At 35.3% G+C, this 27335-nt stretch overlaps 2 protein-coding genes across 3 annotated transcripts; one reads left to right on the top strand and one right to left on the bottom strand.

The window, feature by feature from the left end:
* Positions 1-545: 545 nt before the first annotated feature.
* On the bottom strand, positions 546-18976 carry LOC125074676 (galectin-4-like). 2 transcript variants are annotated; one of them, XM_047686056.1, is made up of 8 exons: positions 18794-18976; positions 15679-15767; positions 14078-14285; positions 13028-13171; positions 11276-11348; positions 2077-2093; positions 1441-1599; positions 546-909 (listed from the first exon to the last, which is right to left on the bottom strand). In XM_047686056.1, exons 1-8 carry the CDS (start codon positions 18818-18820, stop codon positions 868-870), a joined length of 759 nt encoding a protein of 252 aa, XP_047542012.1. In that variant the 5' UTR covers positions 18821-18976; the 3' UTR covers positions 546-867. The 2 variants fall into 2 exon arrangements, with proteins under 2 accessions (XP_047542012.1, XP_047542013.1); XM_047686057.1 differs by having other exon boundaries at positions 1441-1596.
* Positions 18977-19272: 296 nt separating this feature from the next.
* Positions 19273-27212, top strand: LOC125074897 (dnaJ homolog subfamily B member 12). The gene is made up of 6 exons (XM_047686388.1): positions 19273-19762; positions 22069-22178; positions 24288-24459; positions 24778-24986; positions 25382-25469; positions 25897-27212. Exons 1-6 carry the CDS (start codon positions 19426-19428, stop codon positions 26043-26045), a joined length of 1065 nt encoding a protein of 354 aa, XP_047542344.1. The 5' UTR covers positions 19273-19425; the 3' UTR covers positions 26046-27212.
* Positions 27213-27335: the final 123 nt, after the last annotated feature.

Below are 27335 nucleotides of genomic sequence, written 5' to 3'. Positions count from 1 at the left end.
CATGTTACCATGCGAATATTCGTACAATTGTGAATGTTCGTTCTTTGCTCGCTATCCATTCGATAGTCCGTCGCCGAATATCTTTGAGTATGACGGCAAGTCAATACAGAGGATAAATACTATTAATGGTTCGAGCTCCAGGTTCGTTTCCTCAAACAAATCTTAACTGAATGGAAACTGGACGTCAATTTAAGTAACATATCAGGCTATATTCGTAAAACAATGGAACTACGATTGATACAATAAGCGGCTTAAGTTGTGAGCTCAGTCTTAACCTGTACATTTTTAGGTCTCTTTGGAGGAATGAACGAGCTGCGGGTACTGTACTACACGCGACTGGTCCGTCAAACGATACTTGCCGTCTATTGGACTCTCACTTGTCATTCGGCTGTAATTGGCCGGCTGCTCCGTCGGGTACCATGACACGTGCCGTCTATTATAACTGGAACGCACTTGCTCAGAATAAACCTATTCACTTTTGCGTTAAATATTGCATTGGCTGACTTGTGAAATGAAGCAAAACTTTGATGTTGGCCAATCGGGACTTATTTGTTCAATGGTAGGATGATATTGTATTTGTTAATGTTACATTACACTTGTAAATATTTCAACGGTCTCAGACATGTACCAATTGACGAATTCAAGTCAACATTCGATGTATCACGTGATCAAAGATTGAAATCGATTCGCTGCGAATCGAACGCATTCGTCTAATCGCAAGTCAGTCGCCAGCATAACATGAATTATAATCACAATTTTATTTGCAACGAAATATTAAAATACTTTATAGAAAACGATGTATTTAAATAATTTTTTTTACGTCTTATTATATATATATATATATATATTATTTATATGAAGGAGAGTTTATTCCATCCAATCGTCGCCACCGAATTCTACAACTTGTACCTGGAAAAACGAAATATTATCATTTTATTTATAGTGGAGCGCCCGACCTCGGAAAATGGTTACAGTGAATGATTTTTTTTGGTCGAGGTGGCATTTTCTTCTTTACACTATAACTTTCGAAGTTTACCAAAAATTTTTTTGAATTTGAATGAAAAATGAACTTGCCCTCAAGATTTTGTATTTCCTCGTAATATTAAAGAATTCAAATCTCACCGGAGACCACAGCGAAATGTCACAATGTGAAACTCGACATTGACAATATTAATTATTAGGATGCGTATCACCGTCAGTCAGCAGTCAACATATCACGAGTGAGATAGTGTACTCTTACAGAAACCCACTACTGAACGGACTTCGAAGCACGGACCGACGAATCTCAAATAACTATCGGATTCCAACCCAGTAAACTGCGAGCTTTGCGTGGTTGATTCATCTCGTGCTCATATAAGCTCCTCAGCTTCACTTCGAAATAAGATATCCAATAGTAATCTAGTTAAATCCGTTCATCTAAAGTTAATACACTATTCTTACCTCACTAGGCGGACTGTCGTTACTGAAACCGCCGGCCATCGCATAGCCCGCGAGCCCACCGGCCGCCAACGCGCCCACACCGAGCCCGACGGCCGCGCCCGTGCCGAGCCCACGACGCTGATCGCCTTGCACGTATTGTGTTCCGTAGCCTTGTGGCTGCTGTAATATGTATTATTTGAAGAGAATATTTGTACCCTAAATTTTGAATGTTTGAAATGAATATTTGAAATCATGAAAGAAGCATTTGGGAGAGCCGAGATAGCCCAGTGGTTAGAACGCGTGCATCTTAACCGATGATTGCGGGTTCAAACCCAGGCAAGCACCACTAAATTTTCATGTGCTTAATTTGTGTTTATAATTCATCTCGTGCTCGGCGGTGAAGGAAAACATCGCAAGGAAACCTGAATGTCTAATTTCAACGAAATTCTGCCACACGTGTATTCCACCAACTCGCATTGGAGTAGCGTGGTGGAATATGCTTCGAACCTTCAACTCAAAGGGAAAGGAGGCCTTTAGCCCAGCAGTGGGAAATTAACAGTATGCTAATGTAAAAAAAAAATGGGTTGATAAACCAAAGTTACCAAACAATTCAAACAGACACACAAAATACGATCTGTATTTAAAAAAAATACTCACCGCCCCCCCCACGAAACCTGTAACAAACAATGTTTCATTTAATCATCACGCACTACACACATTTTTTACCATGGGGATAAAACAAGTCATTTATATAAATGAGGAAGAGAAATGGACCAATAATAGAACCCTGAACGACACCTCACCTAGTCGGATCGTCGTAAGATCTTTTGAGATTCCCCATCGTTTCCTTATTGTCAAACGATTTAAGTTATTATATCTATAACTCTCGCGGTTACATTTTTAATATACTTTTTGTTTATATTATAAGTAGGAGAGGGTGGTATCTCTAGTGCCTTTAATAATATGCTATATATATATAGCTAATTACATCTAAAGAGCCGCGGGCGATAACTAGTTCAACATATAACAAACATAACACTTTTCGTTTCGTACAATAAGCTCAGATCTTTTTAGCAGTCCTAGTTGGTACAGCTTTCGAATAAGACCGTTGTGCCAGACTTTGTCGAATGCCTTTGTAAAATTGAAGATTAGAGCTACCGTGTCTGTGAAGCGTGTTGGATGAAAGAGTGGCTTGGTAAGACTTTAAATCTATGTCGCAAGAGAAACTGTGGAGCCCGAGGCCCCACTCTTACTTGATTACGCCTTCAAGCTTAATCGCTCATTCCCTACGCGGATTTCGAAACTGATATAAAAAGTCTTTAATTTTTTATATCTATCAAGAGGACGAGTAAACAGACCACGTGATGGTTGGTGATAGCCGTCGCCAAACCGCTGTCTTGCGGAAAAAAGTCGATATCCATTCTTATCGAGCATAATTCCGCACGGTGTCCCCCAAGGTTGTATCTTGGGTCCACTTTTATTTATTATTCATATCGATGATCTGTCGTTGGTAACCTACCTCAAAATTTTATTATTTGCTAATGACAGTTAATATTAGCAAACAAAAATATAAATAACCCTAAAAATGACGTCAGTCATACATATTATATGACTTAACTACTCTATCAAACTTAAGCACAGGCTTGTTACGAATTTTTTGGTATTAAATGTTGAATGAAATTGGAAAAAACAACATTTGATATTTTAGTTCGGATTTATAATCTATTATTCCTATTGATATCTACCATTATCTAAGTTTGTAGAAAACAACTTGAAATCAAATCTACTTTATATACATATATATATAAATATATATCTTTGTTTAATAATTTATTCCTGTAAGAGGCAAAGGTATTTCAACATTCGTATCAGAAGAGTTTATATTTTTAATACAGATACAAAAAATAATTTGAAAAGGATTAAAAAAAAAAAACAAATAATTTATCGTGTAATATTTTTATTAACCACCATTATAATTGTACACAAAGTTTACATCAAACGAGAAAATGCAACATAGGACGCCTAATGTAACATATAATAATACTAACAAGAAATAAATTAAACCACAACAGTGTTAAAGTGACATTAAAAAAAAAAAAAAAAAGAGTTTGCAAATAAGACAAGTGAAATTAATAAAATCAATGATTGAAATAAAAAAAAAACCAATGTTAGCTAATTTGATTTTACTTATTTTAAAAACACTGAAACTACATAATAATCAAATAAGTACTGAGCTACTTGCTTGTCTTTGTAGAATCTACATAACGTGTCGGGAGCTGGGTACGTTTGCTTTTGTATTTAGACAACGAATTTCGGAGAACACTTTTAAAAGTAAGAAATGACATTAGCAATTAAAAAATTAGACTTAGATCGAAACTGTCTATAATATTTTATTATTTAATTATAGAAACTTTTTCAGATAAACTAAAATATTAAAAAAAAAATCTTGATCCAGTTATATCAATCACGAACAATTTTCAATCAATAAAACTATCAAAACAAACAAAAAAAAAACTATTACATTAAAAAATAGACACTTTAACACTGGATTTATTGAAAACAAACTTTAAACTGGATCTAGAACTCGATCGTGAAATATCATAAAGGGTATATGTAAATAAGTTTACGATATTTCACCATAGTCTCGAGAAACCAGAGTTTAAAATGCTTTCATATTGATAAGTTTAGCAAATCTAATGCAGCCGCCACACCTGTTAGCGTCATCATTAGCAAGTTAGGTTGTAGCTTCATATTAAGCACTCAAATAGTTTGTCGATATAGAAATACAAAAGAATACACTACGTTATTTATCATAATATATCGTTCAATAATAATTTATTAAAAAAGTATTTATGTTACAAATAAAAAAATAGAAAAAATACTAATTGGGTCTTTATTAATAATCTACGTCGTACGTATAGACTATTACAATTGGAGCAGTCAAGACAACCAAACAATGACGTTAAACTGACATGACGTTATCGGTCTAAATAATCTGTGGTTTACATTATGGATTCTTGATTTTTTTTATTTAAGGTGAATATTTTTCTATTATAAATACTAATTATTAATAATACGATATAATATATACTATATGAACTGTGAAGTGCAAAGCTAATATAGGGATCGTTTTAACTCCTCCTGTAACCAGTACATGCTGTACGTAAATTTCAACTGAGATATGAATAAAAAATAAAATAAAAAATAAAGTACGAATTAAACATATAATGAAAAAAAAAAAACACCTAATAAATTACATTTAAAACAAATACAATACAAAGTATATTTTATAAAATGAGATACAAATTAAAAGATACGGTAAAGTGCGAATCTACGTCATTGAACATAGATTATAAGAAATATCTTTAGTTTCCTCTCGATAATTCACAAACCACCTGAAATAAAAAAGAAAAAACACGTAATAATTAAGAAACGTCGAAAATATCGTGTAAACTGTAGACGGATGACAGACTGATGATGATGAACTTGTGATCGGAATCGTGAGATAATACGTTACATATTCAAACGTTTCGTAAGCGTAAGCCGGTTTTTGTCCCAGTGATTATGGGACGACGGCTGCCCATAAAACTCGGTTACGGTCTCATTTTGAAGAACAGCCGTAGACGTGCAGAAATTTAAAGAGGATTCTTGATTGTAATTTACTGAACTGTTACAATTTAACAAATAATTCATTTAAGAGAGCTTTTTTTTTAAACTAGCTAACTGAACTAATACTATTTGACAATAAAGATTTCATTTAAAAGAGGTTTCATCGTTTTGGCGCCAAATGTAGATGTCTTGTCTTGCAACAAAACAAAACATGACATATGTTTCGAAATTCCTAGAAAATCTTTAGAATCAACGCGAATTTTCGCGAGAGACCCAAAAGTTTTAGTGAAACGTCAAACAACAGAACTTAGTATATTGTGTTGCCGTTTGACGGGTAAGTGTCCCAGTGTAACAAGAACCAGGAAACTTAGTTCCTAATGTTGGTGGGGGTTCGACAGGGGATTGTTAATATTTCTTACATGGGCAAAGTCTATGGGCGGAGACCAACCAGACTGAATTAAAACATTCATCTTGATATTCCACTCTGAACGCGACCAAAAAAGAATCACTTAACAAAAGATATATGTTAAGTACACATCTAATATTTGTAATGAACTGCCGATAAGCCGAAAAGCAGACCTACTGGAGGAACTGCAGAATCCGCTGATAAAACTACACTTTTAAAATCAAATACATGAAAAAAATGATATTTATATACATAAAAATAATATTCTATATTAAATTAAAACAAAAAAATGTAATACCTACACATGACGACCTGTATCACCGCTAATGAACAAAAGCCCTCAGTAGAAGCCTGCGAAATGAAAAAATAAAAATAAAAAAATAATGTCACGATAGCGAAAAATAAAACTGTGCTAAAATGCCCAAAAAATACATAATATTGGTGTTAATGATATTAGTGTAATTATTCTATAAGTACATACAGCAATTGTTGATAACGAATTAAAATATTCACATACATAATCGTGCTTCACTATTTAGAAATGGTGACCTAAAAAAAATTAACAAACCACTTTGACATTTTGACAAATGACGCGATACCATTGGTCGAGAAAGTCGAATCGTAAAATCTATGATATTAACTATGGATAAATGAAAACATGTTTTGAATGTGAAATAGTGTTGTATTTTTGTAAGCCGACTTTTATTTAATGTATTAAATTATTATTTTTCAATTTATTTTTATTAACAATAAAAGATTATTGACTGCCGGTAATTATATTTTGTGAACGGCAACGAAATGTCTGAGGGAAAGGAGGATACGGCAATTTGATTCATTCGTTTTCGAGAAAAAAATAAAAGAAAAAAATGTAAAGTCAAGAGAAAAACTAAGAAAGTGACTGTGATCATTACGGAGTTTTATTTTGGACATATTTTGTTAAGTTTACATCATGGGTAAGGGTATGTTCATGGAGAACTGTTTGAAGTGCATTATAAAGCTGAGCTGTTAGCAAATCAGTAGTGTAAGGTTTGTTTAACTTTACTCTTTCTAATTACTTTAAAGAGCGACCTTTAGTCCGATTCTGTTCATGTCCGAATGAGAATTTTCACCAGCGTCCTTTGTGGTCATTTTAATTCGGTTGTTTTGAAATAAGTACCTTGTTGTTATGTATTTTTACAAGATTTTGACAAGCTAAGAAAACGGTTATGATTTTAGAATAATCTGCAGGACAAGTTTTAAAACGTTCTTAAGGCATTTTAGTGGAATAAAAAAAAAAAACAAAAAAATATTATTTTCCGTCTCGCATTTTTCAATTTGCACCGATTATTATTTTTTATAATTGGCAAATAACCAGTGTTTATTCGTTTTTATAAATCAGAAGAAAAAATAGATTTTAATAAATACTTTTTGTTAAATAACTTTTTTTAGTTGAATTTTTGACTTTGAAAAAACCTAAAAAACGTGATATCTCAAAAATGATTCACTGTTGCATCATGCATATGGGGGTTAAAATTATCGTCCCTATAGTCACCCCTATTCCCACCTAACGGGAATACGTCGAATTACCAATAACCCTGTACATCACGGGCACTTAGACCACCATCACACAAAACGTCACCTATATGTCATTGAAATTGAGACGTATGTCTTACTTTGATATTGTATTTTAATATTGAATCAAATTATTAATAAAAAACCGTCTAAATATTTTCCAACTGAAACCTATTATTATTAAATTCACATTCACTGAGTTTTTGTAAAGCTCGCGTCACCTGTACACCAAAGAGTCGCGTCATTAGAGAAAATATAAAAAAAAATGGCGACGATTTTAAATGCCAAACGTGAATAATTTTTTGTTGTCTATGTTTATATGACTGTTGACATTTGAACTGGACTTCTCGATACGTATATATTTAACTTGGAATTGAAATTTACGTTATTTGACAGATGTTTGACAGATGTACTTGTTAGGTTATCCATCAAGTGTCTGATTATTGTGATTCGATCCGAACTTATAAGCGCTTGGTAAGTACACTGTCATTGTTATCATTTCTATAAAAAATGTATGTACAAAATAATTTAAAAGTCGAGTTTACCTAAACGTTTTGTTAATGAACGCAAAACGGATCTAAAAATTTTCATTTTTTTTTTTAAATAATCCGCATTGTACATTTTCAATATTTTTTTTTGCCAACTGTACTAAGTAACGTTAAACAATAAATGGTTCGTAGACACGACCTATTCTACATACCGTCGACATCAACATTGGTGGAAAATAAAAAAATTGAACGATAATTTACATTTTACTACAATTCTAGTGAGTTCGCACCACAACAAATGTTAATAAAACCGTCACCAGAACAAGTGTTAAAGCCATAAAAAAATACACCACAACCACAACTACAAAATGAAAAACAATACTTACCTTTTAAACGCTATCGCACCCTTTTACACTTTATTAATAAAAAAAAAAAAAACAACAGCGTTAAAGAAACTTACAAAATCTTTATATTTAAAGCGTTTGTTAAGATCAAGACAGCTGTTACAACCAATTAAGTTCTCTACAAGTGAGGTAATCATATTCTGAGCTCGTAGTTCAAGTATCGTAATCATAGATGGCGCTTTAAAATTGTACTTACGTCTTTTTTCATAGGTGTTCTTTTTAGCGTGGAATAAGGTCCAAATGTTATCAGAGGGAGAGGGATATATACAGGCGTATGTCAAATATAAGCTGTTTGTCAATTTATCGCAATATTATCGTAGTTCTATCACTATACTTGGTACCTTTGTACATGATAAAGTTTCGAGTGAGTACACTATCCCGTTTATGAATCACCGTGCACTAGAAAACCGTATTGTCCTTGTATTCGATCACTTATAATTAAAATAAAAAAAAAAAAACGTTCTTTTTACACACCCTGTATTTACAATTTTTCTTGACTCTCCACCGTACCGGTTACTCGTCTCAAATCCGATCACTATATACAAAATACGATTCGTTTTGCTTACGAGTAGTAAAATTGTCTAATCGACGTTAATATTTATTTATTGAACCAATACAATCTTCATAAATTAACCTAGCCTACCTATGTAGACGTAGAGAGTACCTTTGTGTATAAAAGGCTTCCCGTGATATGTATAAAATTTAGATGTCGCTACCTGTGACAAATTGCCGTGATAAAGAGAGGATAACCTCGATTCTCAGCCTGACTTTGACCAGAGAACCAATTGTAGTAACAAATTATTCAACGGAATCGAATCGAAATGTTATCGTCGCTGAATAACCATATTCATACTCTACTAACATTTCAATCATTCATTCATTCATTCATTCATTCATTCATTCATCAGCAGCCCATACTTGTCCACTGCTGGACGTAGGCCTCCTCAATTGCACACCACTATGATCTATCTTCGGCTACTCGCACAAAATAATAATAAATAATCTATTAACACAAAAATACAATTACGGTTCGAACAAAGTTAGATAAAAATATAACAAGGATCGTATCGTAATCGAAATAAAGAAATAAAATCTGTCCTCTGTTACGATTAAGCTGCAGTTTATTCATGTGGCGAACAATCAAAGATCGGAATAGAATCGAAAGCGTATCACAACCGCTATACACCCCCCCCCCCTCTTCATATGACCCACATGAGACACTTTTACCTCTACAATATATAAATTGGTTTTATTCTTCGGATCCATAAGCAGCAAACCAATACGTAAACAATCCAACTATCCGTAAGCAAAACGAGTCGTTCTCTGTACATGGTAACCGGACATCAATCGTTTATTAAAAGGGATGAGATATACTTGTAAAACACTAGGTCTACCGAGCACAAGTGTATCAAACCGAAGCATTCGCTGTAGTTCGTGGTCGAAGTTGAAAGTACTTGCGTAGCAAATAAATAGCTTATTTGAACCAATGACAAAGAAGGATAAACAAGTCCGACCTTGAATTGACGCGATATCATTGGTCGAATTGTATTATCTATTACATTCGTTATGGTATCGCGAAGAAATTACACTTTGAATGTTATCAGAACTCTGTGGATATTAGTTGTTACGAGATATATTAATCAAGAACTATTTGTAGTGCATAATATACATGGTATATGTAAACCGAGATGGCCCAGTGGTTAAAACGCGTGCACCTTAACTGATGATTTCGGGTTCAAACCCAGGCATCACTGAATTTTCATGTGCCTAATTTGCGTTTATGATTCATCTCGAGCTCCGGTTTGAAGGGTGAGAGACCCAGTGTAACAACAGGCATAAGGGACATAACATCTTAGTTCCCAAGGTTGATGGCGCATAGGTGATGTAAGGAATGGTTAATATTTCTTACAGCACCATTGTCTATTGGCAGTGGTGACCACTTGCTCGTCCACCTACCGATATCATAAAAAAAATGGACTTTCAATTAACTAAACCACGAATGTGTAATGTTCATTGGAGGATTGCTATTAGCTAACAAATCATTAGGAATACATTAATTCAAACTTTCGATATTACGATATACAATTATGATCCTTGTATATATAGTAATAAGGATAAAATTCCACTACAAGTATTTTCAACTTTTGTCCTAGAAGCCATCACTTTAGAATCAAGTAAAGTAATTATACCCGATCCCCTTTTTTAATAATACATGCAATTTCGTAAGCGAAGCCGATGGATATTATCTACATATCTACAATGTTAGTTGATTAGTTAATATTTCGTGTAATGATGTGTTTTAAATATCACACTAAATAAATTATTCTTCTGACCGTCCAAATTAACGACAGATAGCAAAACAGTTACAATTTTTTTTTTTTATATTTAAGGCAGCAAAATTGTCGCTTTGATGGTAGGTCATTACTAAATGGTGCATATTATCAATAAAATGAGTTAAATTCTTATGACATTTTATTATACCAATATTCAAGCGTGGCGGTATTATCGCAAATAAAATAACACCATCATTACAAATCTAATTGATTCACAGATTTTTAGCTTAGAAAAACAATTTAACTCCAAAAAAAAGCCAATAAAATATTTTCCCAGAAATTGTGACGTACATTCTATTAACACTAGGAACAAGAATAAACTTGTTACTCCAAGTACCCGATTACACAGGGTTAGTAACTCTTTTTTGGGGCAATGTATACGTTTTTACAACAGGATCCCAGAAAACGTTCAAAATTATTCAATTATAAAATTCAAAAGAGTCGTTAAAGAGCGTTTGTGTGCTAAAGGATATTACAACACTAATGACTTTTTAGTTGACTGCACACCTTGGGAATGAAATGATCGCCTCCAGGCTGTTTCAAACAACTAATATATACTTATCATTGTACCTACATGGAAAATGGTTAAAAAAAATGAAAAAAAATATATCCCGCTGAGTTTCTTTCGCCGGTTCTTCTCAGGTCCGAGGTGCTAAATTCCGAACCGGTGGTAGATTTTTGACAATCAATAAGCAAGTGCAAACACTTCTATATTGAATAAAGATTTTTGACTTTGACTTTGACTTTGAATCAACTGATTTTAAATTCATTAATAATTGTTATAAAACCACAAAGAATACACCTACCATCATTAAAACACACGTAAAACACAACACAACACAAAATTATATTAGTCGATCTTAGTATAACGCAATTCATTAAATCAATGCTTTCCTGTAAGAACTCACGACGTATCTCACGTGACATTAGAAACGACCTAGGTGACCGTTTTAACAAGTATAAACTTGAAGCGTTATAATTAAAGTCGCCTTCTGATACTTCAGGTTAGCGAGCGTGAGTTTCGAGTTGGTTCTCACAGAATAGCCGGACAGGTCGGAGTGTTACCTTGCGGCGCTCCGTAGCCGGGGGCGCCGTACGCGGGCGGGGCGCCGTACGCGCCGTACGCGGGCGGTTCCGACTGGAAACATTATAGACAACGTATCAATACTTACATTATACTAGATTCATAAACTCGAATCATTTGTAAAAATATACATTAATAAAAAAAGCACATTATTACAGAACAGTGTGGAGGTTACTGGATACTCGTTGACTTCAAGGCAGGATATATTACATACATATATATTTGTATTTGGCTAACATCACTTTTTATTTTTAATGTTGAAAAAGTCGTTCTCGAACCGGTGGTAGCTCCACCCAATATACGTTTTGTAAAATGATAATTCAAAAGTGCTTGTAAAAGCCAACTCGAATAAAGTGTATTTTGATTAACTTATAAAACTTTACCTTTAGCTAACATAACCCCCATTTCACCCCCTCGAGGAGTGTATAAAAAAAAGTAGCCTAAATCCTTTCTCGGCACTCAAACAATCACCTCACGAAACGTCATCTAAATCGGTTAAGCGGTCTAAGCGTGAAGAGGTAACAGACAGAGTTACTTTCACATCTATAATATTAGAATACATAGGCTCAAGCCTCATCTTAAAATAAACAAAAAACATTAAAAAAATAAGGCATATTATTCAACACAAGATAATACAGATGATAAAAAAAGCATAAAAGTTAGTATTCGTAATATAATTTCTTAACGATTTTACCAAGTAGAATCTACATTGCGAACCGGCAGAAAATCAGATCGAAATTACATTTAAACGACGACTATGTACGCAACGATATTGTCTACCGCACTCGTGCGAGTCACGCACACGACTGCGCGTGAATCGCGTCAAACGCGTCAAACACGTCAAGGTCACGCGACTGAACTTTGACCTTCGTATTAGACGTTTCCTTTCAAAATCAAAGTCTATTCAGCTGATCAATAATAACGTGACATGTTTTTCTCAGATAACATTTATAAGGGAATACGCTAAATATACTATTGACAAGATGCAATAAACAACTTTTAAAATAAGCGCTTTAAGCGCTGTGAAAATCTTGGACGGGCAAATGGGCCACTTGACGGTAAGCGGTTTAAGTCGCTGTTAGATACAATAACCAAAAAAATACACTTGTAATAAAAATAATAATATTCAATGTTTATCTTGTAACTTGATGAATAACTTGATGGCCGGGCTTTGTGCAACTTCATCTAGGTAAGTACCCCTCAGAAATTCTACCACCAAACAGTATTACTTAGAGTTGTGTTTTGAATTTGAAGGGTGAGTAAGCCAGTGTTACCGAATACCAATGACAATGAGCAGTACTGACCACTTACCATCAGGTGGCTCATTTAACAGTCCGCTAACAGTATACCTATATATCCTGTAAGAGCCGAGATGGCCCAGTGGTTAGAACGCGTGCATCTTAACCGATAATTTCGGGTTCAAACCCAGGCAGGCACCACTGAATTTACATGTGCTTAATTTGTGTTTATAATTCATCTCGTGCTGGCGGTGAAGGAAAACATCGTGAGGAAACCTGCATGTGTCTAATTTCAACGTAATTCTGCCACATCTGAATCGAATAACCCGCATTGGAGCAGCGTGGTGGAATAAGCTCCAGACCTACTCCTCAAAGGGAGAGGAGGCCTTAGCCCAGCAGTGGGCAATTTAAAACCAATGAATACTCCAAGCTCTTCCATAAACTATATAAACTTGTATAACATAGATAAATATTTACTTCTGCAATGCAACTCACCATATACATCTGGCTGGGTGGTGGCTGTTCACCTTCGAAGCCAATGAACTGCATCATCACGTCACCGTCGATGGTCAAGTGGGAGATGCGCTGGAATGGCAGACGGTGAGGGAACTCGCAGAAGTGAACGCCGTTGAGAGCGATCTGTAATAATCGTATATTAAGAAATAATTTATACAGAACTGACTTCGTTCGCTTGGAGTTCAGTTGTGACGAAGAACTTGTCTACTACCTTTAGATACCCACTCTAAGGGATTATAAGGGGGCCTATGTCCTTGGATTAAAAGCTTGCGTCATATGAAATTTTAACAAAATCGATTAATTGCTTTAGAAACAAACATAACAGGCGACAGAGCTACTTTCAGAAAATTTTACTTTACGATACAGTTTTTCTAGAAGCTTTGTGGAAACGGGCTGTCATGGTATGGGCATGTTATGCGGAGGAAGGACGACCGTGTTGTGAGGAAGGTCTTGGGCATGGATGTGGGTGGATATAGAGGTAGGGGACGACCAAAGAAACGATGGATGGATTCTGTGAAAGACGATATGGTTAGAAATAATGTTACTTGTGAGATGACGTCCGACAGAGAAGTATGGAAGAGGAAGACATGCAGCGCCGACCCCAAGTAGAATTGGGATAAGGGCAGGAGGAAGATGATGATACAGTTTTTCTAACTTTGCCGCTTTGTTGTTCTATTGTACTGTTAAACTTTTAATAAGCTTTACAAAATATTATTTCAAGAAAAATGTATTCATGTGTAATTACTACTACACTTGATATTTTCTGACGATTTTGGCCACCGCAGCTGTTCCCAGGGGAGACTAGCTCACTACGTAGGACATAAATGTGTGCCCAAACACAGATGCACACCCTATTCACACAGTCCAAAAATCACGAGGCCGTATACAATAGCTACTAGAACAAATGAGCGAGATACCGGGATCAAAACGAAGTTTTTGAACGGTATGGGTCATTGCAGTGTCAGACTCTTCCCTAAAAACTAGTATACGGTCGACATACACTACAACTCAGTCACAGATATGACTTACCTTAAACGACTGAGTATCACAAAGTACAAGAGCCTCAAACGGCTGCCCCCTAACCAGCGGCATGCCACCATTAGTCTCCTCCACGCCCCAGTTCATGGCCGTCAAGTGGTTCCTGACCACGCACATCTCGACGAAACGGAAGTTCAGATGCATGGCGATGTCATCACGTGGGTCTGTATTCGGGCCGCATTGGAAGTTGATAGCGAACCTGGTAACGCAACGTTGAAATTGTATCCGATAACAATGGTTTTTGATTAATATATCCTTATTTATTAGTTATTCCACTTAAGAACTTATATCCACTTTAATCTTACTTCCAATATTTCGATAACAACGTAAACAAAATTCAAATATATTTTATTCGTGAATCCATTAAAGTCAAAGTCAAAAATCTTTATTCAATATAGAAGTGTTTACACTTGCTTATTGATTGTCAAAAATCTACCACCGCTTCGGAATTCAACACCTCGGACCTGAGAAGAACCGGCGAAAGAAATTCAGCGGGATATTTTTTTTTTGTTTTTTTTTCCATTTTGCATGTACAATAATAATTATATTTTAGTTATTTGAAACAGCCTGGAGGCGATCATTTTATTCCCAAGATGTGCAGTCAACTAAATATCATATCATAAATTAATCAACGCGACCAATGATATCGCGTCAATTTGATGTCAAAGTTATTAGTCTATTTTGAATTTCGGCGACATTATAATTTTAATAATTTAATATTGGACAACATCACATACATTACTCTGATCCCAATGTAAGTAGCTAAAGCACTTGTGTTATGGAAAATCAGAAGTAACGACGGTACCACATACACCCAGACCCAAGACAACATAGAAAACTAACTACATTGACTCGGCCGGGAATCGAACCCGGACCTCGGAGTGGCGTACCCATGAAAACCGGTGTACACACAACTCGACCACGGAGGTCATCATTATAAACGTCAATTTTTGACACATAAACAATGAATACCACGATCAATCCAAGGTCATTGTTGTTTGTTTCGACTCCTCGTGTCATCTTCATAGATTCAAGTCATTTGTAAAAAATACATTGGTAAAGACATGATAAGAAAGCGTGGAATTAATGGTTGTCAACTTCCAGGCAGGGGACATAACATACATATATAATTGTATTTAACTAACATGACTGTATTTTTAGATGTTGAAGAAGAGTAACTACTGAGTTTCTTGCCGGTTCTACTCGGTAGAACCTACATTCCGAACCGGTGGTAGCTTTACTTTAAATATTTTGTTAAATGACGTGCAATTCAAAAGTGCTTGTAAAAGCCTACTTGAATAAAGTATTTTTTGATTAGAACTGAGCTAAACCTATTTGTAACATTAGGTTCAACATAAAGACTTAAATTTTAGTATTTTAAGATTGTTAGCGACCACAGGTTTATGACTTAAGTAGTATCGTTAGTTTTCCGTAGAGTAGAAAGGAGGGATGTCTAAAATTAAATCTATAACCAAACCGAATCCTAAATCCTAAATTATAAATAAAAAACATTATTGATTATCTTGTTTTTTTATAGTTTTCTACATAAAGTAACTAATTTTTTTTCCTGTGATTATTAAAATTTGACTCACCTTTGACCTCCTGGTGGAACGTTCCCTTGGAAACGGACCATGCGGCCAGGGTACATACCCCCAGGAATTGGTTGGACGCATGGTATTACCTGCAATTGATAAGACAATTGATGAACAAAACAATACGAGTGCAGATTAACTACACGTGATAGAAGTGAATCTTCTTAAAATATAAAGCTTTCTTTCTCTCTTCTCTGATGTAACGAATACCGCCTACATGTGTTTCCTTAAATTTTCGTCCATCTAATGAAGATTGAATCATTGCCTAAGAAGACTTACTTCATAAATTTAAAGTTCCTCTCAGAAAAACCTTAAAAGATAAGGCAGTACAGGATACAATACATGATAAAAAATCTTGGAGTCAGTTTTCTTGATCTTAATAGCATATTTATGATGTTCGGGAATCCCAGAATGCTATTGATGCATACTTCGATTTGTTTGAAGCTTTCGATTGTGTGACACACGAAACGTTTTTATGTAAGTTTTAACAGAAAAGTAATAAAATAAAATATCTTTATCTCATAGCTCAATACTCGAGGGAAGGAACTAAAGAAGTTTTCGTTAATGGAATGCAAACTTCTGAGTCCGTGCTATAAGCGGGCGTTCCACAGGGATCATTTTTAGGTCCTCTTCTTTATCTGGTATGTATAAATGGTATTTGTGATATTGTATTGTTTTCTAATGATACTGATAACCTGCTGAGGTTAAAAATTGACAGAAGAGACAATGTTCAAATTCAAAATTTAAATACAAAAAATATTATGTTTTTCAATGCTACTAAAGTTATCGCTGTACCAAATATAAAACAACAGAATTTTAAGTTGCCGGACAATTGAATTATTAGTTTAATCTGTCGGTGCAGTACTTTAGGAATTACTTTTGTTTGAAACCTTGCTTGAAGATTTTAATTCACATTTGCAGGTCAAACTCAGCTCCTCATATGCAGTGGAGAGACAGACAAACTGTCATTATTGCTTGATTAGTACATTTTGCATATTTACATAGTACATAATATTGTTATATAGGACTATCAAATGCTTTACCTAATGGTCAGTGGCTACCACCATCCGCAAACATTGGTGCTGTGAAAAAACTAAAACGTTGGTGTCACACGTGAGCAATTGTGCGCAATACTGTGTCATACATTCCATGACAGGATGCGACATTGTATTGTGTGTATATGTTTAATCCCTTAATTGCAAATGTAATTCTAATACATAGCATATACATACATACATATATCTACATCCACATACATCTAGACACGCGGTAGCGTGTCAGCCAAGTTTAGGTTACTACTAATGTTACTTAAACAGATACATAACGTAATTAGCTTGTATCTCTGTTTTGACAGGAGCGGACACCGTGCTGATCTAACCATAACTTAATAAGGATATGCCCAACGTTAGGCCTTTTATAGCATTTGTAACTTAAATATAGTTTTTAATATACCAATATTTTCAAAATATGATTGACCTTTTATGATAATATGCATGTGCTGTTTTCTTTTCTTATGTGGAACACTAACTAGCAAATGGACATCTTGACCATAAGTAAACACCAACAGATACGCCTCCAACCTTGGAAACTAAGATGTTATATACCTCGTGCCTTTAGTAACACTGACTCTATCGATAGAACGAGAAAGTGTTAATTAGAGTTATTTAACTATTAATGAGTTCTACAAATTAATTGGGACAGATAAATGAGAATAGATTAATAAAAAAAAACTCAATATAAAATATCTTGCCGCTGTTCGGTTGCACTATGTTATAATTCAATTGACATAAAAATTATACATACTATCTAAACATAATATATGCTAGCGTCGTTCGTTTTGTGACATTAATGTTAGAATAATTTAAATTACAAAAGATGAACTGTTTTAATGAATAAAACATACAGTTTTAAGATTCAACGGTTGTTTCTTAAATTTTAGGACGTTTCATATTACGTAACATTTTACGTACATTTAATTCAATAGTTTATAAATTTATTTATTTTAAGACATTATACTTTATTCAATACTCTACGAGCTCTTTCAAATGGCAGTTCACAATTTAGAATCTACCGAGAAGAACCGGAAAGGAAATTGGTCGTTAGTGTTTTACATTAATCAAAAACAGTACATGTAATAATCATATATCCCTCCCCCCTCCTCCCCTCCCCTCCTCTCATTTAAGTTTAATTAATTTTTAATAAAACAAACCTAAAATGTAATCTATACAAGATTTTAAATGAACATGGTTATTTTTATGGGATATTTTACCATGTTTTTTATTTTTATTTGATGGAGCTCGATATTTCGACGTTATCTACGAATGTCTTGTTCACGAGTCTTGTTTTGTTTTCTTCTCGTGAATAGATATCTCATCTTGAATACTTGTAAAAATTTAATCTAATTTGTATTTGGCTTTATTCTAAGTCATCTCGCAGTCAAAATAATAAAATCTGATAATTAATTAACTTTGACTGCTATGCCTTCATGAGTGAATATATCTTTATTCTATATGAAAATTAACGATAACGAACTCCAAGCTCTTTTGCCATCTAATAAACCATATTTATATATATTTTCTTTTAACTTGAGTTTTCATTTGTTTATTGGCTATTGTACAATTGTCTATGGAAATGTTTTTTTTATTATTTTATTATATAATTAAACCGAATATTGAATTGTCTTTTTATAATGAGAAGCAGTGAATTAAAATTCCATTAACATACATATTAATTCCAAATTTTCTATTGTAATTAGTAATCTTGTTAGATAAGAAAAGTGAACATCATTTATCTCTCTAATGATTTCGGTTTCTCACAAAGGTAATTTTATTATGAACAGGAAAAAATCTATTTAGGCATAAACATGACGCACTCGCAGAAAGGAAAAGGGCCTTGAACTGCGTTAGAACAGCATCTTTTTGATAGACAGTTTCATTGAAATCTGCATGTAAAATTTTCAACGTAAGAACGACAATTAAATTCTATTTACTTTGTAAATTACGTTGACGAACAACTGATATCGAAGTGATGCCCTTGGAATCACCAAAGACGTTGTAATAAGCTACCTATGTGAGTTATATTCATTAAAAATGCAGAATATAAAATGTTTTCTTACCGGGCTGTAAATCGGCGGTGCGGCCATATTTATATCGTATAGTAACTGTCCTTGTTAAACTTAAATAATACTGCTTTATATATCTTCTATGATTTAGCAAATATTATACTTAAATTCACCGGTTACGCCTTAATCGCAAGTAAAATACAGTTTGCAGTTGATTACTAGACGAGAATGCGTCATACGTCATATGACGGCAACTGAAAAAACAATACGTCAAAACTAAATAAAACATTGCTATACCAAAAAAAAATTCTTAAAAAGACAACGCAAATAAAACTAGATTTTTAAATTGATAAAAATATTACATTTATTATATCTCGTAAATATATCTCACATCTCTTATAAACATATTTTCAGTATGACTATTATATCGTTTTTTTTAACATATAATTAAGATTAAAAAGCAGGATATCAATGCAATAATGTCATGTAATTAAATTGTAAATATTGCAAGTGGCAACAAAAGAAAATATTTTTCTCCGTTCTTTGACGCATTAAGCCTATTGTAATAATGATTATTCAGAAGTAAAACCAATTTAAGCTAATTAAATTTGTTTATTACGCCAGACGATTGTCACACAATTCGTCGCAGTTGCGTCTGAATCTGATAAAACTTGTGAACCATCAAAATGACGATCGAAGGCAACAAGGACGAGGCAGATAGGTGCATAGAGATTGCGCAAAATGCATTCTCTGCTGGAAACGCTGAGAAAGCTGAACGTTTTTTGCTCAAAGCCGAGCGTTTATATCCTACAGCGCGGGCCAAAGAACTATTAACGCGAGTCAGAGCTGCAGGCAGTACGGGAAGTGTGCCCAAACGTACGCCTCCGAGCAGCCCTAGTGCGGAAGATATACGACGAAGGAAAACCCCTACACATCAACCTCCTCAAAGGGAATACACTTCAGAGCAACTAGAAGCCGTACGCCGAGTGAAAACCAAGTGCAAGGATTACTATGAAGTACTAGGTCAGTACAGAAATAGTTAAATTCAAGGTCGATATTATTACTCAATATAAACGTAAATAGCAGTCAGTAAAATGAACAGTGCGTTTCAATTTTGTAAAAGTCAAATAATATGCGTAGCTAGTATATTTAAGTAGATCTAATTAAGAGTCAATTCTTAACGGACATCATTAAGCAAAGATAATTAACAATGCATAAATTATAAATGAACACAAACAAATTCTTAATTTTTAAGATAATATCTATACATTGCCTATTAATTCTGTGTCTGTTTTCCTGTTACTATGTTATTTGGCAATATTATCCACTGTATAAAACAGTTATGCAGACTCCCACTCAAGGCGATATCATTAACATATCAGGATATTCCTCAAACTTAAATTACGATGCTACTAGGATCATTTTGTTCACATTGCAACTTATCGAAAATCAACTACTGCATTGGTCCATAATATTGATTTACGACTGTGACATTTATCAATATGCTGAAAGTATTTAATAGAAATAGTTGCTATTCTATTACTGGAATAGCAGATTATAAAAATAAACAGGCACACGAATATGAGAAATTTACAAGCTTAGGTAAGATACACTAAATGTACAGTACACGTCTTTGGAGATACACATTTAACAATAAGAAAATATATAAAAAAATTGACAGCCTGTAAAAAATATACGTCTAGTAGTAGCAAGTTGTTCAATGCAATAATGTTGTATTATAAATAAAGATATATTTATCAAAAACTGTAAGTGTTGTACAATATAGCTGAGCTATTAGCAAATCGCCTGAAATATGTAAATCTATGTTTAGTTTACCTTTTTTCCTACTCCTATTGGAAAAGGCTATAGAATAAGTAATGAGTAGGACTCATTGCTACTCATACTCATGTGTACACAGAGAAGCTTGCAGGAAACCTTATCAAATCTCTCGGGTCTTGTTAATATTTCATTGCTAATTCCATATGTTTATCTTTTCTTTACAATTTATCTCATGTGTGGTGGTGAAGGGAAACATTGTGAGCAAACCTGCATGTAAATAAATAATAAAAAAATAAATATTGAACAACATCAGATACATTATTCTGATCCCAATGTAAGTAGCTAAAGCACTTGTGTTATGGCGAATCAGAAGTAACGACAGTACCGCAAACACCCAGAACCAAGACAACATAGAAAACTTTTTCTACATCTACTCGGCTGGGGAATTTGGAGTGGCGTACCCATGAAAACCGGTGTACACACTACTCGACCACAGACATCGTCATGAGTATCATTTCAATGAAATTCTGCCACAAACATATCCACATTGGAGCAGTATGGTGCGATAATTTGTGTGCTCTAAACGTTTTCCTTAACGATTTAAATTAAAACGGTTGATTATTAGGCTCAACATTAATAAATAAGGCAAATTATTCAGTACAAGGTAGTATTCATTATAAAAAAGTGTGGATTCAGTGTTTGTTGATTTCTAGGCAGGATATATATACATTTAATTGTATTATTGAGCCGAGATGACCCAGTGGTTAGAACGCGTGCATCTTAACCGATGATTTCAGGTTCAAACCCAGGCAGGCACCACTAAATTTTCAAATGCTTAATTTGTGTTTATAATTCAGCTCTTGCTCGGCGGTAAAGGAAAACATCGTGAGGAAACCTGCATGTGTCTAATTTCAACGAAATTCTGCCACATGTGTATTCCGCCAACCCGCATTGGAGCAGCGTGGTGGAATATGCTCCAAACCTTCTCCTCAAAGGGAGAGGAGGCCTTTAGCCCAGCAGTGGGAAAATTTACAGGCTGCTAATGCTAAAATGTACTATATTGACATACTCTGTGATTAAAATTGTGGAAAAGGGTAACTACTGAGTTTCTTGCCAGTTCTTCTAGGTGGAATCTACTTCCCGAACTGGTGGTAACGTTACATATAATTAAACGGTAACATGAGGATTCAAAGGTGCTTTGATGTGCCTGTTTGATTTGAATATTTTGATTTTATGTGCATGCGTCCTTACAACTCGGTCATATCAGCTCGAACTACTTTCCAAACCAGTAGTAAAGAACATTTAATTCAACACTGTAACGTGATGTTACAAAAGTGTTGTCGTTATGCGTTTTCCCCACATAAAGTGGGGGGGGTTATGTCGGACTCGCTGATTCACAGGACACCTAGCGACTATTAATTCCGGAATATCTATTAAGAAACCCAGCAGTACCCTATCAGTCTCTTCGGCGGGCGTCACGGGATCCCTTATCTTTTTTTTTTTCATGAGTCTACTTACTAACTAAATTATCATAATGTCTCTCTCAACAGGAGTGACCAAGGAGGCCACAGACTCGGATATAAAGAAAGCCTACAAGAAACTAGCGCTTCAGCTCCATCCAGATAAGAACCACGCCCCTGGAGCTGCCGAAGCTTTTAAGGTATTTAAAGTGTCTCCTCTATTTTCTTATCAAGACCATCGTAGTTGCTGATACTAGACTAGTAAGTAGATATGGCATATGGCTGGTATTATCTTCCTGAACATATCATAAATGTGATCAGCACTTAGACATTGGGGCTGTAAGAACCATTCCTTACATCGCCAATGCTATCAACCTTGGGAACTAAGACGTTATATTGTGCCTGTATATTCACTAACCCATCAAACCGGAACAATAGTTAGTATGGCTGTTTCGCGGTAAAATATATTATGAGTGGTTGGTACCTACCCAAATGGGCTTGCACAAAGCCCTACCACACAGTAATCTAACACGAATAAAGGGAATTCAGGTAGAGAATCAACAGCGTTAAGTTCTTTCCGAGGCGCGAGAGTGTAGTTCCAATTTACAGATTCCAGCATACTACAAAAAAAAATATCTTGAAAGAAAAAGTCAATGACTTTTTTAGGCCGGGTTTAGAACTCAGGACATCCGGATCGCGCGATATTAGCATCTAGCTACAAGCCCAACTTTTTAGATAAATTAATTTAACCTTCTAACAAAAGTCATTCATATATTCAGTAGCCAAAAAACTTGAAGGCGATTGTTGTGCACAAGGTCGTGGTTTTTGATTAACTGTTTTAATTTTTACTTAAAAGATCAGATCCCGAAGTTCCGGTCTCAAATCTCGGGACGGAACTATAATTTAATCGAATTCTTCTGACAGTAAATTCTCAGTAGTCCGGAGTCTGTAGTTAATGTTGACAAGTCGCTATTCCCTGTACAAAGTTAGCTTGATCTTTTTGACAGATGTAAATTTTTCTAATCGACATAACTTTGCAATGACGAACATATTATTTTCTCAATTTAATGATTTTAAAACTATTTAAAAGAATACATATAATACAAAAATTCCTAAAGATTCAAGCGTTATCCGAAAAATTGAAGACTTTTTCTATTATATATTATTGCTTCAAAGTAAAATTTAAATAGAAACACTGAAAATAATAGACGCTTGTACAATGTTACGTCGGTCGGACGGTAGGGACGCGAGTAACAGGCAGTAACTGCTACAAATATCGATTACAAAAATCCCTATTAAAGATCATTGTTAAGTTATTGTTACGAACGGGGCTCTTTTGGTTGGGGTCTCTTTAGCTAGTATAACTCATTTTTAGAAAAATAAGTTAAAAAAAAATTGAATTCTAATTTGAATTATGCATTCCATCGTTCCATCGACTGTTATATATGTTATATTTTCTGTTTCACATCACTAGCCCGTCTGTCAAAAAGATCTAGCTAACTTGAACGGGGTATAGTTAATGACGAGATCTTTTCTGACAGATTGCATTATGTGGTGTTTTGCAAGTGCAGAAATAGAAAGTGCGCGTGTGTTGATGTATCTATACTGATATTATAAATGTCAAAGTAACTCTGTCGGTCCGTTTGTCAAATCACTGAGATGATGACACAGATGAGATTTAGTATAAAGCAAGATGATTATAATATGTGTCATTTATAAATGAGAGGCAGATTTATGCATGGAAATGGTTCTAACCGAATGCGACAAAAAATGTTTTTACGAGATAACACAAAATATAATTTAAGAAGAAAAATTTTTTAAAATAGGAAAAGACTGAGAGTCGACAAGAACGCTATCTTTCGATCACAACATTGCTATGAACCATCCTGGTGTAATTACACGGACGCCGCAATTTTATATATATATATTATGAGGAGAATTAGTTTGGCTTTCCGAACGTCATACGTCAAGCTGTCAGACGGCTTTTAAATACTACTTTTTGGCGGGAAACAGCGCGAAATACGGTCAGGCATAACATTGTTGAACTGTTTTTTGTAATAATATTAGCCAACCAGAAATTGATTAAAGTATTTTGTTATCAATTATTATTATTGTATATTGTTTTAATAAATTTATTGAAAGTAAATTTATTTTTTAATACTATTGTTTGCCTACGTGTCAGGGGTGGGGGGCATTTATAAGTTTTAGGTAAAATAAGTAACCTATGTATGTCAATGGCTAACAATGAAATCGTAAAAAAGAGACGGTGAGAGTAATTTCATTTATATTTTTTTTTTAATTTAAAACAGGCAATAGGAAATGCGGCAGCCATCCTCACAGACCCGGAGAAGAGGAAACAGTACGACCTGCGTGGTGAGGAGCCGACACACGCGACTCATACGCACCACCAGTACTACGCAAGAGGATTCGAGTCGGACCTCACCGCTGAGGAACTATTCAACATGTTCTTCGGGGCTGCCGGTGAGTCTCCTGAGATTACCGTGAGATGTAATAAGTCACAATATCGATCCTGACCCCTTTGGACTATTGTTGGATTATATCCTTCCCCGGGACCCAAGCTATCTCTGTACAAAATTACATCGAAATCAGTTCAGCGATTTAAGTGTAAAGAGGCTACGGACAGTTATTTTCGCATTTATAGAGTAAGGAAGCATAATAATACTTATATTATTAATGAGCATACCGCATTGAAGCAGTATGGGGTAAGCCAAATCCCCTCAAATGGGATGGACTCACCAAACTCTTACTAATTTTAATGATCTAATTATATCTTTCCAGCCTTCCCCGGCGGCGGTCCCACCGTCTACACCCGCAGACGAGCCCGCGAACCCGAACCGAGAGACAGCCACGCCGGCATCGTTCAGCTCTTACCGGTCCTCGTGCTGGTCCTCCTCTCGATGATGTCTGGCTTCTTCATCAGCGAACCGGTGTACAGTCTCAGCCCGAGCCCGAAATATCCCGTTCCGAGGGAGACTGTCAATCTAAAGGTACATATTCACTGATCTGAGACGCTTCCACACATGAGACACGAGGAGCCGTAGCAAGTAATAGGTGCACTAATATCTGATACGAGCAAGTATAGCACTGATCTGAAGGCATCCTAAGCAAGTTCTACACGTCTTACTGCTGACACACACCCATCATCAACAGTCCCCAGCAAACAATACCTAATAACTCTACGTGGAATAATCTAAAGAACTGCCAGACATGTTGCACAGTATAAATCACCTCGTGTGGCTTAAAATGATATGACCTTACTTCAAGGTCAACTATGTTTATGTTATTGTACTCGTCCTGCCGTTGAAATGCACTGTTATTGCTGAGGTGACTCAACGGTCTGGTGTAGATCTCTGAGCTGACTCGAGCGTGTTTCTTGTTGCAGGTGCCGTACTATGTGAAGGAGAACTTCCACACAGATTACCAGGGCTCGTTGAGGAGACTCGAAATGGCCATTGAAGAGGAATATTTGGGTGAGATTTATTGTATAGTAATTGTAGCGTATGGCCTTCCTTGGAGTTTAAGCTTGTACGAAGTTTCATCAAATTCGGTTCAGCTTTTTGCCTGTGAAGGAGCAACAAACAGTTAAACAGAGTTACTTTTGTAATTGATTACATAGTATACATAAGACCGCAGATCCAAAGTTCCCGAGCTAAAATCCCAGCTACCCACTTTACCCTACTACCCTGGGACTGCAAAGGGCCTCTAAACACTCTCCAAATACATTGGACTGCGGCTTTAGCCCCGGACGGGCATCTGTCATCTCCTACATTAAATTAAAAACTCTTCGAACTTAATAACACAGTTGAATAGGCTTCATACGGACTCCTCAGGGCCGTTCACTTTTTATTAAATATGTTCTGTAACTTGAAACTAATATAAGGTACGTGTGGTTTCCAGTGGGGCTGAAGCACGCGTGCCAGCGCGAGCGCAACTACCGCGACAGCGTGGCGTGGAAGGCGCGCAACTTCGGCGACTCGCGCCACTCGGCCGACGCGCAGCGCCTGCGCATGCCGTCCTGCGAGAAGCTGCAGCAGTACCAGCGGTAGGCGCCGCCCGCCCCGCCGCCTCCGATCCTATACTGCTGCTTTTTATTTCATTACTATGCATTTGTTTCTCGGTTATGAACTTTGGAAAGTCTAGCGCTCAGTTGTGACTTAGCCCCCCCCCCCCCCACTTGTGACTACTTCGACTCATATATTAGACCTGATCCGCATTGCCGTATACTGCGTCCACCTTGCCCGCACCTCTAGGAGCAACTTTTCATCATATTCCATTATAATGACCTCGTAACACTTGTATTTATTTAAAACATTTATATAAAAAAAATATTGTAGACGGAGACTGGACTTAGCGAACACAATTTGGCGTCTGAATAAGTTTTTTTTTTTTACAAAATTGTTATAGTATCTATATTTAATGTTATGATTTCTATAGTGACCCCCTAGTTCGCTATATTAGCTACAAAATTTATAGGATTCTAATAGCGTATCGCCGAAGGTTTTCATACCCGAGTGAGATACGAAATGTCTAGTTACAGAATAGTACTGCAGAACTCAATAGTGTGTTAAGTCCTTTCTCAAATTTGATGAGTACTCGAAACCATATCACCAGTTAATCCAAAAGGTTGTAAGTAAATAATCAGTTTAAATTTTTTATCTGTGACTATTTTATGGTACAGTTATGGTTAGTAAATGTGACTAAATGATGGAAGAAGGGATAGTCCCCTTTATCCTAAATATTCTTCTAAAACCATAAAGAATTCCTCCTAAAATCCAACCGTATTAAAATGTCTTAAGATGATTTAAAGTGTCTATGGATCTATGTAGGTAATTATATAATAATATCATATACTAGAACCTTCTCCAAAACCCGCTGTATTTTCTGGTACAAGTTTTATGTATATTGGTTTAGTAAATATTTCAGGCGTCTTATGCAAATCAATGCCCTTGCTACGTACGACCTTTTGAATTAAGGGGGTCAACATATATTACTAGAAAGTCGAATTATGATGGTTTTAGCCAAAGTTTTTGTTCGAACACGTTAAGCGATGTTGCTAGTGTTTGAAAGTTATTATATAAGTAATAAATATTTTGAAAATTATTTGCTAAACAGGCGTTGTTTATGGGTGTTCTGTTTGATGGTTGCCGTTTTGTTATAGATTGTCTATGGTGAATGTTTAATTTGATGTATAATAAAGTATAATTTATTCCCTGTTCTGTCTTATTTTATTGTAGCCACCCTATTTTTTTATTTCTAATTTTTTCCAACCGTTTAAGAGGAGTTCAGTGACATACAAACATACGGAAGATATATATACAAACTAGTTTTGCGCCCGT

The sequence above is a fragment of the Vanessa atalanta genome, chromosome 28 (genome assembly GCF_905147765.1).
Source record: "Vanessa atalanta chromosome 28, ilVanAtal1.2, whole genome shotgun sequence".
Taxonomy (NCBI): Eukaryota; Metazoa; Arthropoda; class Insecta; order Lepidoptera; family Nymphalidae; genus Vanessa; species Vanessa atalanta.
This window is presented reverse-complemented; position numbering and strand designations above follow the sequence as displayed.